The 12601-nt window shown below is 42.2% G+C and overlaps 1 protein-coding gene across 4 annotated transcripts in view; it reads right to left on the reverse strand.

The window, feature by feature from the left end:
- ZNF423 (zinc finger protein 423) overlaps positions 1 to 12601 on the reverse strand; it is a 315709-nt gene that overhangs the window by 108825 nt on the left and 194283 nt on the right. For all 4 annotated transcript variants that reach the window (XM_081923987.1, XM_081923986.1, XM_081923985.1 and 1 more), the window contains exon 5: positions 8737 to 8821. In XM_081923987.1, coding sequence (XP_081780113.1) covers positions 8737 to 8821 — 85 coding nt within the window. The remainder of the gene's footprint in view (positions 1 to 8736; positions 8822 to 12601) is intronic.

Raw genomic sequence — 12601 nt, forward strand, 5'->3', positions numbered from 1 at the left:
GAAAGCATCTCTTTCATCCTCCCCAGCAACCCATAATTTTCATAGTAAATAGTGGAAGTAAAAAAGAATAGGTTAACACATTCTTGGTTTGTTTGTTTTTTTAAAAAAAGTAATAAGAGAAAACTCAGCAAACGTTAAGGGAAAGTCTCTGTTCTGCCATACTAGTTAGCAGATGTCGAAACACCCCACATTGATGCGGAGATATGTGCTTATGCTAACTTCAGACTCGTCACACTGAAGACTCAAACCTGATTACAGAAAAGGTGTTTCATCAGCCACTCCGCCTTCCCCCCCCCACCCCCTGCATTTATGTGCAAATATGAAACCACCAGGAAAATGTTTAAACAGGTGTAATCACAACTGCACATGAAAATTGGGTTGGAGGGCTGGAAGGAATCTTAACGTGGTTAGGAGGGAGCAGAAGCAATATGAAGCTGTGATCACGGCCGATTATGAATGTATCATGCAAAAGGAGAATGTTGTCATAGCAGCTATAAAAATGTCAGTGAAACTGAGCAGCCATTACCAAAGTAGTAAATGAAAAGGGATGGGGGGGGGGATAAAATGCAAAAAAGGAAAATGTGACTGAATATATTAAGGGAAATTATGTTTCACTCCCAGAGTAGATAAAGAAGCAAAGCAAAATAATATTTGCTCTGAACAAATATGCACAGATAACAACAGGAAAAGAACACACACAGTGTGACTGGGTGGTACAGTTAATATTTTAAACAATGAACTTTGTTCCAGTGTGGAACAATGGCAAGATGTGTACAGCTAGAAGTGAAGTCTGCATGCCTAACACCATGCGCACAGACTGCTCTGCCATACCCTCCCAACATTTCTCTGATGAAAATAGGGGCGTCCCATTCCATAATGATAATTTTACTATTTATACCCCACACACTGTACTGGGTTGCCCCAGCTACTCTGGGCAGCTTCCAACACATATAACAACATAATAAAACATTAAACATTTTTTTAAAAAAACCTTCCCTATACAGAATTGCCTTCAGACGACTTGGGAGTTGAATAACTCCACACCCTCCAACATTTATCCAATGAAAACAGGGACATCCAAAGGAAAAGTGGGACATTCCAGGATAAAATCAGAAACCAGGATGGCTTCTCTAAATCAGGGACATCCCTGGAAAATAGGGACACTTGGAGGGTCTGCTGTGTCCTACACAAAGAGGTATCCCCATTCCTTTAATCAGAGAGGGCAGTTGTGTCTGTCTGTATCTTTCCATATACAGTAAATAGCTGCCTCTTTCAATTAAGTTAAGGGGTGGGGAAGGTATGGGCAACATGAGCTGTATGCACTGTAGGCTTGCTCGCCCATCCCTATTGACAGCCAATCTTAACATAAGAAAGTAAGAAGAGGTTGCTGGATCAGGCCAATGGATCAGGCCATTTAGACCAGCATCCTGTTTTCACAGTCGCCAAACCAATGTGTCTGCAGCCCAGTCAGAGATCCCCTGATGTCACATCCTGTTTGGTCCTTAGCCTTCAAGAAAGTGACCTTGCTAAGAATACAGAGAAAGCCATATAGAAATTTAGCAGATCTCATTCTTCAGTACAAAGGGCATGAGAGCTGCATGGCTAAAAGATTTGGGTGGTGTTTTAAAGTTGTACAAAGGATTTCCTTAGTGGCAAACCATTGTTATCGCTGCCAATTAACATGTCAAACAGCTCAAGAAATATAAGGTTTTCAAAATGAGAAATTTGAGTGAAATGTATTATTCAGTCAAACTTTTCCATTGATGACTTAAATTGCCTTGATTTGAAAACCAACCCACTCTAATCCCAGTAAAGTTTACAGCCAGGACCCAAAATATATTAAAACCCCCAAAGGTTTGGGCACTTCCAGCAGGACTTTCACCATTTCCCTCACTCCCCTTTGACCATACTATATCAGAAAGTACCAATACATAATATTTTGTATAGCACTTTCAAGTGTTCAAAGGGTTTGGCATGCCTTATCCATCTGTAATACTTTCAACAACCCTGTAAAATATTATTATCCCCCACATTGCAGATGGAGTGACTGAGATAGAGTGACTTGGCAAAGGACGCCTTGTGACTTCATGCTATAGGAAAGATTCAAAGATTCCTCCCACCTTCAAAAGTTTGCAATACAGCATGACATTAGAGAAACACAAGGTCAAAAATCCTTTTGCAAACATAATACCCGTTACACAACGCTTTGGATCTCAGTTAACATATTTAAACCTGTAGATTGCATGAACTACTAAAGTATGCTAACTGTGATGAGCCCCCCCAAAACTGTACATTTAAAAGGAGCAACAATTTGAAATATGCATTAAAGAAGAAAAAAACACTGGAGAGAGATTCAGAGTTCTTAATGTGTCCATAATTAATTCACACATTCAGCTGTGGAGTCCAGAAAATATGTTCCTGCTGATCATTTGCATGTAATACTTCAAAAACAAATCTGTTACACATTTTATTTTTATCTGCCTTAATGCCTAGATGCTATTACAAAAGTTACTGCTTTCAAGCAACAGCCTCAACTGCTACCACATACAACTATTAGACTAAAGAGTTCTTCAGACATTTGACACAATCAATGAATATCTCCAGGAAAATTAACTTATTTTAGCAAATGGCATCTTCTAAAATTGCAAGAAGCTGAAGTAACCAGGAACAATGGAAGGCTGTTTAATAAACAATCAAGAAACCAAGGATAATGTTCACCAGCCAACACTGACTATCCCAATTTTAGGATCCATTCCAAAGCTACAATATTTCCATATGGAAGGAAATTCCTTGCTGGAAACAGTATATCGTATGGATCCTGCTCATGGCCAGTCATTTGCAAATAATTACACCTGCAGATTTTTTACTCTATAGGCTGGATTGGACTATCATATTTCAGCTGAATGAGTAAAAATATGAAAGAGCCTTGCTGGCATACCTGCAGGCCCTTGGCTCCTCCCTGTGGAGCAGGACTGAACAAAGCAGGAACTCTTAAATTAACTACAGTTTCCCATTTCATCCAAACTGGGAAACTATGGTTAACAACTTCATAAAAGCCACAATATGACACAAACTTCAAACCATATTCAATATATTGTCTTGTTTCAAACCATTAGCCAGTTTCCCAGAAATAGGAAACCATGGCTAACTTAAGAGTTTCAGCTTTCTTCACTTGTTCATATAAAGGGAGGAACAAAGAGGTTGTGGGTGCAGCCAAAAGACTCGTTCATACCTCAATATTAAACCAATATGTGACCTATAGGTACGCATTCTGGGACACTATAGTTGCACATAGAGGGAAAACATGACATGCGATTGTCATATATGCCTGTCCCAGGATGCATCTTTCCTACACAGAAGCAACATCTGTGCACAAGTTTTGTAATGTGAGGCTTTCCTAAGAATTGCTCAGTGTCTTCAGTTCTGAATAATGTTAACATTAAATGCTAAAATAACCTTCCTCAAACAGTTCAAAAATCCTACAAGCATATAAATTGAGGGCATAAATTGGTCCTTTATAAGTCCCTCATCTTGCATTCCCCTCAATTGTTCCTGGAGACTCAACATTGGAGAATGCAAAAAAGCCATGTAGATTCTGCAGTGTGAAGAAAGAGTGGGGTGGACAGCTTGGTGAACTGTTTGCACCCTACGGGCTATTCACAATCCGCCCCAGGTGAATTCACAAGGCTTAAGAAGTTCTCACTTAACAGGCACCACATACATGTGTCCCTGAAGACTACTAACACGTAATGCATATGCATTCAATCTGAGGTAATACAGTAATACATTAATGCATTAATGCATAGGTTGTGTCAATTAGCATTTGGAAGGCAAACAGAAACTGAAATGCACCACAACTTACTTCCTATTAAATGTATTTAGGATTGGAATGTTAGCCCATTAAGGAAATGGTATGAATGGACTTTAATTCAAGCATTTCTATTTAAATGGAATGTACCTTTGCAAATGATAACTGACAACACCAAAAGGACAAACTATATTATTATTAATAATAATAATCTAATTTAGGTGCAATTACTTCACGCTAACCACTGTTAGATTTTGGTAATGGTTTTTCCTGCTCAAAGAAAGCACACACTATGCAACAATTAACCTGCAGATTTAGCTATTCTCACAAGAAGACTCCAAGGATTAAAATCTTTATAGACTTTGTGTGAAACTGCACCATCTTTATGGCCTGATGACTTAATGTAGTGGAAGCCCAACAGGACTACTACCAGACGGTCACACCATTTATACCAAAATATTCAATCAGATTTGTTTGGTTGGAGTCACTTAAGGATCGCAACTTGTGTGCATAAAGAAGACCAATATCAACCACCCTTACTCCTGCGGTTCTAGCTGTGAATGGCATCACTTACATAGCCAAAAGGACACTCACAACCCAGGCACAAGACAGAGAGATGTCCACATTCCGAGGAGCACCAAGGTTTGCAAAAGTGAAACAAATCTTCTCAACGACAACAACAACAAAAAAGGCTCCCTTAAGCACCTTCATGTGCATGACTATGGACAATGGGTTGGCTTCCCACATCAGTAGCCAAAACATTTATGTTCAGTTGCTCCCTCCACCACTGGCACGGGAGGTACTGTGTGTCATTAAGCGTCTGCTGTGATCCCTTCTGCAGTGTGGCTGTCCTCTATGCCCCCTGCAGAGCCAGCTACTGAGCATGCCCATCCTTCGAGGGATCTAACAGACAGCACACATCAGAGGCAGCGGAAGGTGGTGGGAGGGAGGAATAAGCGGGTGGGGGGAAAGAGAAGGGGAGAGAGAGAACAAATATACTTTAAACATTACCAGGTCAGCACAGGAGGAGGCAAGTAGAACAGAGGCAGCCAGAACTGCTCAAAGTTTTTTGATATACTCCTGGGCAGACTCCCCAAAGTCTGAAAATGTTTCAAAGAGGAGAAGGGAGGGGATCCCTTTTCTCGACAAATTAAAACTAGCCTCCAATCAGCTAAGTTCTTTCAGGGCTCTCCTGTTCTCTAGGTGGATTTTAAAAGGTGTGTGTGTGTGTGTGTGTGTGTGTGTGTGTGTGTGTGTAGAGCTCATCAACACTGAAAAGCTATGGTTGGAAGCATATTCCCCAACAGCCCTCTTCCATCCAGACCGATCATGACTAAGAAGGGGTCTGTTCTTTCGTTAGAAATGTTCCCAGAGGCCCCGGTATGAAAACAAAGCAACATGTTTCCCACATCTTTCCTCTAGGGATACAGCCAGTCTGTTCAGACTCTAGGGATGACACACAGGACCCAATATGCCACTGTGTTTGTATGCGCGAACGTGTATATTATAGATACACAGAGCAAAAAATGCAGAAGGGTAATTTTTCAAAAGGACATGTTGTGAGAGTTACTGAACATTCCTTGCATGCTATTTTGATAAATGTAGCCATATGACTGGAGAGCTGCGAGGGGGATGCTTTTCTACAGGGAGACACCACATCCAGGCTCCCAAAACACTTGATTCTCATTAGGCTGAAGGGCTGTTTGGTCACAAGGAAGCAGAGCTTCCAGTGCAACACAGAAAGCTGCCTTTATGCCAGACAGGCATGCTCTGCCCATTGGTTTAGCCTAGTATTGTCTGCTCCAGGGATGAGCAATGTGGTGCATTCCAGATGTTGTGAACTACAGCTCCCATCAGACCCTAGCCAGCATAGCCCAAAGTGTGGGATGATGTAAGTTGCAATCTGCAACATGCAGAGGGCACTAAGTTGCAGCAGCTCTCCAGAGACTTTCTTAACATGCAGACCCCTCTTAATTAGAGATGCCAGAAACTGAATCCAGGGCCTTCTACATGCAAAACGTATGTTATTCTACACAGCTACGATCCTTCCAACTCAGGCTCCAGAATACTGGGCCCAGGCTATGGTACATCTGCATTTCTTAATGACTTCAAATAAATGGGGCTGCTCAATTGTTCAACCTAAGACGACAATGTGTATTCCCTAGCATCAAATCTGAATCTGTGCCACTTCAATCATACCCATGTTGGGCAAGGGAAGGGGCTCCCTCCTACCATGGCAGAGGGTGAGCTGGAGTCTCTGGATCAAAAGGGCAAAATGAGCATCATTAGTGATGAGCCTTTACAAGATGGAGGTCCAGTTTGAATAGACGGGCCGAGCACAGTGGGCCACAGCCAGCCCTTACTAACCGAAGGGCACTGCCAACAAGGGCCAACGGCAAAGCCACTGTTAGTTCTATATATCCTTCTCACCTCCAACATGACAATTTAGGTGGTAAACATGTTAGAAGATGGTGCCCATGGGTGGAAGTCAGAAAGGGAGCAGCCGCAGGAGAAGGCTGTGGCCAGGCAGTTTGGGATACATGCAGAGCCAGTTTAACAAAGTGGCATCACATTGCTGCTTCACCGATTGAGCCCAACCACAGAGCATAATCTGCAAAATAATGTGTTCACTGCATATTTCTAGATCACGAACAGCCCCACCACCCTTTCGCAGTTTTAATTTAAAAATACATAGCCAGTTGTCTAAGGATACGTCTCTTTCATATGGATTTTACTAAAAGAGTGGGATGAGGAGGGGCGGGAGATAGAGAAGGATGGCGGGAAGGAGTTGAAATCACCATGGTCCAATTAGCAAAGCTCTCACCCTTCACACCTGCAAACAAGAGATTGCATTAACACCTGCCACAAAAGCAAACATTTTTAGATAACTTCATTTTAACCTCCCTGACACTGCCTGCAAGCTCCCTGCCTAGCGCTACCGTGGAAATTACGATGAGTGACAGTACCTATTTTTCTTCCAGGGAAAAAAAGGGTTTTCTTCTAATCTTCAGTGTCAGCGTTTCAAATCCTCCCTTCAACATTTGTGCATAATTCCCATTAATGATAATGGGCGCTCCATACGTGGAAGAATACTTCCTTTAAATGCTAAATTGTTCAAGGGAAATCATTATGATTATCAGAGATGGATGTCGCACGCGAACACATAAAGAACACTGTAGGGCCCTTGAAGGATCTTCAACGACATACGTCTGGAGTGGCATGTGTAAGGAACTCCTCTGTGGTCTATGCATCAAAATAAACTAAGCTCTTGAGCCTTCACATATATTTATAACATCTGTGCAGATAGAAGAAGTAGTTCTCCGCATTTTTCAGGAAAGGGGAAAAAAAAAAGAAAGTCAGCCCTTACAGCTGCATCAGAAATACAGCCCTTTTGATTGCAGTAACATTTTTTTTACTAGATCTCATTCCCATTATGACCAGGCTTGAAAACAAAAAAGGCCCAGGGCTCAGAAAACAGGAACACACACACACACACACATCTCAAAAATCTAAGATGCTTAGGATATATATATATCCTTAGTCCCAAAAGTGGTTAAAAAAAAACATAAGGTTGGCTGGAATAAAACTTCTTAGGCATTTTGTTTTGACAATGTGCCTCAGAAATTCACCACTTTTAAGCTATGGAAATGTGAGCAATTCAATGTCATGACACACAAAATTGAAGCGTAATTGCTTCTAAGTGGTTGACAACCAGCAAGCACTTTTCGTAGTCTCTCCCCCCCCCCTTTTCCCAGATAAAACTGAAAATGTATGGCATAAAGTGGAAGCTCTTGTCAAAAGTTTCATTTTAACATGAGCAGAAATGGGGCAGGAAAGCAACAACGTGGCACTGAGACATTTTAAGCGGCTTTTGAAATGAGGAGAATTGCTGCCTTCTGAAAACCAGGCGATACTTAAACACTGTCAGTGGGAGACTCTTAAAGGCAAGAAGAACAACTGTTTGAAACACATATCCCAAGTGGCAAAATTTAAGATTGGGAAAGAGGAAGGAAGATAAAATGGATATATGTAATGGCATGAGCCTGCAACATAAGTTTTCAAATTCCTGGAACCTCAAGAAACAAAAGTTTATGGGGGAGAGATAACTGTCACGTTTCTTAGTTCAGTTTGGATTCTAAGGCAACCTTAAACTCTTGTGAGGACCATCAGACTTAACAAACACATGTACTAGGGCCAGAATCAAACATTAACACAAAACCATGTTTTGTTTAGCCATATTCTGGTTTCTTTTAATAACTTGCCCAACCCTGTCCACAAACCATAGTTTGATTGGAACAAGAAACCAAGATCTGAAAGCATAGTCTGAGATGGGTTTATGCTAAACCAATTCACAGACAAGCGACAAACATCAATTACGGCCACTGCTTTCCCTCCAGAGCCTGCTGATGTGTGGTGAAGATGGGAGCGAACTTAGGAACCAAGCAGATGTGAAGCAAAAGCTAACAAGCAGCTCTAAAGCATGTTTTCCTTACAATACATCTGGAAGCTCCAACTATGGTGTGAGCTTTTCAATAATGGTTAGCACAAACCATTGTTGCTCATTACATGTGAACCTAGGCTAGAAAGGATCAAGGCAAAACTCAACATACAGACCAAACTCTCCACATCTCCCTAGTGAGCATAGCCTCACATTCTAAAAACTACCCATACAAACCAGATGTCCCGTAAGTGTTTTTTCGTCCAAGTGCTGCAATGTTGACATGGGAAGTAACTACAATACTCCTACAGCATGGGGGCCAACCAAGCAGAATTGGCAACCACAGTCCGTATTAATCAACCCTGGGGCTGTTTGCATTTATTGCAGCAATGTTTGCAGAACAGCATCACAAAATATAAAATAACTGAACGGAGAAGTCAACATCAAACATTACGTAGCCTATGAGCGACAAAGCTGAAAGGGTTCTTACCAATCATATGATTTGCAACATGGATCTGTATCTCTCTTTCATTCTCAAAGGTCATCTGACACTTGATGCACTGATAGGTCTTTTTCTGTTTAAACAAACAAAAAGAGAAAGGGTAAGAGAGCTTTGTAGGCAGCAGAAAGTAAAATCACACCTCATACCACCTTCTGTGTTTTAATAAGATCAGAGTTTAAGAATGATGCAACGAGCGATGGGAAGATGGCTTGGCTACTGGAACTTGGACAAATCACCCTGCCCCAACTGGCTCTACACAGGGCACTTTGTATACGTGTGTTGCAAGATGTTTGCAGCCATGTCGTGTGTAAAAGCAGACTACCAGGTTTCCTTGCTACCAACCAAAATGCCTGCAACCTGGTTTTCTCCATGAAGCATCACTGTCCTTGTGAGTATGACCAAAGACCAGAGGTAAATAGCCATTTTTGCACTTCTTTTTATTACTGTCACTGTTGTCAAACAAGGGACAGAAGCTGGAAAGAATGTGGTAAAGCAACAAAGAATTATGCGACAACAAAACGAATAAACATTTTAAGCTTTCATAAATGGAGCCCACTACCTAAGAGGCTCCATTTATGAAAGCTTAAAATGTTAAGAGGCAGCGGGACACAGGTGGCGCTGTGGGTTAAAGCCTCAGCGCCTAGGACTTGCTGATCGAAAGGTCGGCGGTTCGAATCCCTGCGGCGGGGTGCGCTCCCGCTGCTCGGTCCCAGCGCCTGCCAACCTAGCAGTTCGAAAGCACCTCCGGGTGCAAGTAGATAAATAGGGACCGCTTACCAGCGGGAAGGTAAACGGCGTTTCCGTGTGCGGCTCTGGCTCGCCAGAGCAGCGATGTCACGCTGGCCACGTGACCCGGAAGTGTCTCCGGACAGCGCTGGCCCCTGGCCTCTTAAGTGAGATGGGCGCACAACCCCAGAGTCTGGCAAGACTGGCCCGTACGGGCAGGGGTACCTTTACCTTTACCTTACCTAAGAGGCATTATGTGTTATGTGTTTGATGTATTTTAATATTCTTTTGGAAGCCACCCAGAGTGGCTGGGGAAGCCCAGCCAGATGGGCGGGGTATAAATAATAAATTATTATTATTATTATTATTATTATTATTATTATTATTATTCTCAGCCGGCAGGTATGCGTATGTATGTATATACATGTATGTATGTATGTATGTATGTATGGAGAGAGAGAAAGGTTGAAAGTTTTTGCAGCTGTTCAGATGTAATAAGAATAAGGACTATGGATCAGCAGTAGAGCATCAGCTTTGCATGTAGAAGATCCCAGATTGAATTCCCAGCAGCATCTCCAGGTAGGGCTGGGAGGGACTCCCCATCTGAAATTCTGGAGAGCTGCTGCTGGTCAGTGTACACATTACTGAGCCAGATGGGCCAATATGACACAGTATAAGGCAGCTTCCCATGTTCCAATAAAACCAAGATATTTGTTTAGCATTATTTCCAAAGTTTTATTAACGTTTCAACGTATTAAGAAACCGAAACAAAAATGTGCCATTGCTGATGGCAACAGAACAATTTTGGTTTAGCGTTATGAACATGAACCTTGGCCTTGCATTCTCTGGTCTCCCCGTATACACCGCAACCATATATGTTTTAGTTGCAAACTATATTTTGCTGTTCTGTCAGATCCCAGAAAACAATAGGCTGCATAAACCAACAGTTGCCTACAAACTAGCCAAACAAATCAGGCTGAGTCTTCAGTTTGCAACCCTAGCTTCCTAGCAAACAATGGTTTAGCTGAAGCGGCAAACTATAGGGTGCCACTAAAACAGGAATGGAGAAGCAACAGCTAGGAAGAGGAAAGAGAGGAGGGACTATCTAAGTCTGGGGGCACATACTCAAAATGCCTAATTGTGCACAGGTGGGAAACCTGTAGCCCTTCAGATGTTGCTGCATTGTCCCTGACTCTATCTGACCGGGACTGATGGGACATGGGAGTCCAGCAGCACCTAGAAGGCAACAGAATTCCTACTATTAGTTTAGCATTACTGAATGCTACCAGTGTACATTCCAGTAGGAGAAAAATGGAGTCAGCAAAGAGCAGTTTTAAGTGGAATACTAGGAAACACAAATCTTTTAATTGATTGATCATGCACTATTGGTAGCTGAATGCAGAGATTTTTTTTAATGGTTTTGTTATAATTCAGAAACGTAGCATTCAAGTTTATTTCCTGGGAGAGGAGTTGCCGACCGTCACACTTGCACACACTTTAGTGGGGATGTTTAATTGATCGATGTGCTTGCAAAATTCATAAGATGCCTTTTCACAAAGTTTAAGGTGGGGTCAATAAAGCAACTGTACTAAAAGCAACTTGATTAAAAATTAAATGGAGAATTGGCTAAAAATCAGCAACAATAAAGCAATGCAAATGATGAACAGAAAAAAAGCAGAAAAAGTGAGTAACTAAGAATGTTTTGTAGATTAAAAAGGTATGATCCATCTATCAGGAAAAAAATGATATAATGACACTGGCTGAGGCATGCTTGACTGGGATGGGCCTCAGCCTGGGGTAGGCCTTCCCTAAGGCCATACCTAGACTTTGGAACTCCCTGCCAGTGAAGAGCCATTCCGCTCCCTTTCTCATGGTCTTCCACCACTTTTAAAGTTGCTTTTATCTGCTATAGGCACTGCAAGGACTACAACTGCAGTGAAAGGGGAGGATGTAAATGTTTTCAAATGTATCAGCCAATAGCCAAGCCAACAGAATGGGTGCTAAGATGGAAAGGCCTCCGTTGTACAAACCGACATGCTTCACTTCACAAACAAGAATTTCGGCGTGAGATCTGAAGGAGAAGGCAGAACATGCAGTGGAGGGAATGAACATTACAGCACTTTGGGTCTAGGCCAGCGGTTCTCAACCTGTGGGTCCCCAGATGTTGTTGGACTACAACTCCCATCATCCCTGAGCTCTGGCCTTGCTAGCTAGGGGTGATGGGAGTTGTGGTTCAACTACATCTCGGTACCCACAGGTTGAGAAAGGCTGGTCTAGGCCAATGATAGTATTAACAGAGGAATATGGCAACGTTCATGTTTAGACACAGAGTTGTAGGACCAATTCACCATCTCAGAAGACGGAAATCCAAACAGAGGATGGAGCAAACACCAATCCTGGCTTGCCATTTGAATGACTATACACCAGAATGCCAATGCAGTAAAGTTGTTCAAAGGTCAAATCTGCATTCAAAATGTTGCATAACCGAAAAATTTCTAACAAGGCTGTAATGAATACCCCGCTACAAAGGGTGATGGACAAACAGAAGCCAGAACTAAGCATCAACAGCCCAGCCCTACACATTGAGTTCAATGGGCTTAATCACTATGGTTTCAGTCTTAGACCAGGGAACGGAGCCTGGGTCCAGATGTTGCTGGACTCCAACCACCTCTCCATCCAACATAGCCAATGGTCAGGGATGATGGGAACTGCAGTCCAGCAACATCTGGAGAGCCACAGATTTCCCCACTCCTGCTTCAGACAGTCAGTGTAATCAGATTCATTTATATGTTGCAGTAAAATCTGCTTTTCAAGGAAACAAGACTTCTGGGCAAGAAGAGTGTAATTCCAGAAAAAGAGCATGAAAGAAACCTCATATCACCCATGGACCAGTGCAAAGGAGCACTTGCGGAAATAGAGATATACATTCCAGAAATTGTGGAAATCTGCAGTGAAACACAACACTGATTTCCCTTCACCAATTGCTATACACTTCCTATGTCACGCTAATAAGCTTAGCTGCCGAAACAAGGAGATAGCATTAAGAAGCAATTACATGAGCTACTTGTTCTATGGGAGAAGATTGGGTTTGTATTTAAGAGTGGCAAGGTGTGTCTTCTTGGTGATG

This window comes from Podarcis melisellensis (genome assembly GCF_964234715.1).
Source record: "Podarcis melisellensis genome assembly, chromosome: 8".
NCBI lineage: Eukaryota > Metazoa > Chordata > Lepidosauria > Squamata > Lacertidae > Podarcis > Podarcis melisellensis.